At 28.1% G+C, this 2,672-nt stretch overlaps 1 protein-coding gene across 1 annotated transcript; it reads left to right on the top strand.

The window, feature by feature from the left end:
* Nucleotides 1–253: 253 nt before the first annotated feature.
* On the top strand, nucleotides 254–1,969 carry LOC112598119 (ubiquitin-like protein 7). Its single transcript, XM_025344516.1, has 4 exons — nucleotides 254–418; nucleotides 580–613; nucleotides 691–1,353; nucleotides 1,426–1,969. The coding sequence occupies exons 3-4, from the start codon at nucleotides 769–771 to the stop codon at nucleotides 1,864–1,866; spliced, it is 1,026 nt and encodes a 341-aa protein (XP_025200301.1). The 5' UTR covers nucleotides 254–418; nucleotides 580–613; nucleotides 691–768; the 3' UTR covers nucleotides 1,867–1,969.
* Nucleotides 1,970–2,672: the final 703 nt, after the last annotated feature.

A 2,672-nucleotide genomic window follows, 5' to 3' on the forward strand; every position in this document is an offset into this window, starting at 1 on the left:
ATGTTTTAATATTTTAATAAATTGTGGTATTTATCTATGGATTCAGGATTGTCGCCTAAACTGGATTGATATTGTTGCGTTTGTTATCGCACAGAATATGTTTTGTAGAAGCTCTTTGGTTAAATTGGTGGTTAATAGATAAGTACTTCAACCAACATTGTAGAGGTAACCATAAACCATACGGTTCTACGAACGATGGACCAACGAAATGAATAAACGTTGAATTGTGCATATCATTATTATTATTATTATTATTATTATTATTATTTACTGTTGTTGTTTCCTCATTTCCTGAGTCTAGTCACTTGTCAGTTGCTCAGTTTATTTAATTAATAATTGATCACTATTCACCAATCAGTTCCTCTTTCTTAAGTTCTATATCAAACAGAGTCGTTGTTTTGTGTTTGACGATAAATAAGTATGCTTTATTATTAAATAATTATTTAACTTATTTTACGATTAAGTCATTAATATTTTTGTCCCATATCTCTATTGTGATTATAATTATTGTTGCTTGATCATTTTTTTTTCTTAATTGAAATTTACTACATCTAATTCAACTCGATTTTTTTTCATCAGGCATTCTCCCTTGTTGCAGACCACCAATAATAAGGTAGGTATATATTATATATTATTCTTTTACATATTCATAATAATTGGTTTATTACACACGAAATTAAACTATACTAGGTTCACGCGTGTAAATTACATTCGGCGTCATCGTCGGTTGTATCCTACCGTGTTGTCTGTGGTATCTTAGCTGGAAACATGTTGAGTGAAGAACCAGAGATTTCCTTGATTAACGTAAAATTACGTTTGGGTACAATGACTATGTATACTGAAAAAGTGTACATAGATTTGCAGTCGCACGTAAGCGTATTGAGACATAAAATTTGTGAAAAAGATAACACTCTTAACAAAGATAATTTTGTAATGGCTTATTCTGGAAATATCATGGAAGATTCTGTTCCTATTTATATGTATGATATAATTAACGGAGCTACAGTGCATTTGTTCAAAAAGGTAAATCTTGAAAAGACACAACCTCTAAAATACATTGACAACAGCAATTCAGGATTAATGAAACTGGGTGTAGCATTTCGTTCACTCTCGTTAAATATATCATACAAATGTGCATTAATGAAAATTAATAAAATTAAATTGATAAACGATCTGCTTTTGAATACTCCACAATTGAATGAAGATCCTATAGCAGTTACTCTTTTACAACATTCTGAGTTGTTAGTTAAAGTCAATGATGTTGGCTTGGTGAAACGCATTGCGGAAAAGCATCCTGCTTTGGCATTAGCTGCATTGAAAATTTCTGCAGTTGTTCGTGAACAAGTTGTGCAGGTAACTTAATTGAAAATCCTTAATGCCTATTATTATTTATATTAATGGGAACATATTTTCATTATGTGTTAGAACCACTTGGCATCAGATGTTTTGGCCAGATCTATATCTGCTGCCAGTGATGAAGAAATAGAAGATTTAGATGATTCATCTCCTGGATCAGACACTAACAGTCAACCAATAAATAGAAACTTACCTTTTGCCATCACTGCCGCACAGTTAGCAACAGCTATAGCAAATGTAACAACACAGCAACCACAGCCAAGTACTAGTGGGGCAAGTACATCAACTGGAAATACAGGAAATGTGTTGGTGACTCCTAATAATGTACCAAGTCAACCAACTATACCCACAGTTGATTATTCACATCAATTAGGAATAATGAGAGAAATGGGTCTGTACAATGAATCTTTAAACCTACAAGGATTACGACTTGGAGGTGGTCACTTGGAAACTGCCATTGAATTAGTATTAAGTGGTTTTGATATTTCAGACACAGATAATAATACATAGTCCTATTTAATATTATTAAATAATATATTGTAATAAATTAAAAAGTAATCAATGATTCTATTAACATTTAGTTATTCTTGCATTTGATTCTTGTTTAAAATTTGTCAATATACATTTAAAGATAAATAAAATATTATTAAACTACAAATTTAATGTTTATTGAATTTAAGTATAAATATCAACATCATAATAATTTTATTTAGTATTTGTACAATTTAAACAATATCTTAATTTTCATTCAACTTTATATGTTTCCAGCTAAGATTACATTTATGTGTTTTGTGTGTGGTACCATAATTACTATTAGGTTAATAACTTTGAAATGATAATAAAAATAAATCTCATACATTTATGTAACATAATTGCCTAATCATTCAATTCTTTAATATCTATGTAATGTTTTCCCCTTCATAATTTTTATATTACCTATTGGCAAAAATGATTAACTATTATTATATCTTATCATTAATTTACATTATTTCATAATAATATATAATATCTGTATTTTTGTATATGTATATATATTTAAATATTTATCTAATATTGTAATACTAGTATTAGTCCAAGTGGAGTAGACTGAAATAAAGGTGGCACCAACTTTTTTTGTCAGTGAAACAAAAAAAATTTTTTTGCATCACCTATAAGTTATAACTTCTATTATAATTTCATATTAAATTTATTATTTTAATAATTCTTATTAAAGATGTTACAATAAAAATAACTTTTCATTATCAGTAAAACTTTATTTATAATAAGAATCTGAGCTATAAATAAATATGACATGAATTAAATGAAAAAAAAGAAGT

The sequence above is a fragment of the Melanaphis sacchari genome, unplaced genomic scaffold, assembly GCF_002803265.2.
Source record: "Melanaphis sacchari strain LSU unplaced genomic scaffold, SCAv2.0 Contig0_pilon_pilon, whole genome shotgun sequence".
NCBI lineage: Eukaryota > Metazoa > Arthropoda > Insecta > Hemiptera > Aphididae > Melanaphis > Melanaphis sacchari.

Bases quoted from the DNA above. Each gene is read 5' to 3' on its own strand.
- LOC112598119 (XM_025344516.1), top strand. From the start codon at position 769: ATGTTGAGTGAAGAACCAGAGATTTCCTTGATTAACGTAAAATTACGT. The intron at 1,354-1,425 runs GTAACTTAATTG...ATTATGTGTTAG, and splicing joins TTCGTGAACAAGTTGTGCAG to AACCACTTGGCATCAGATGT.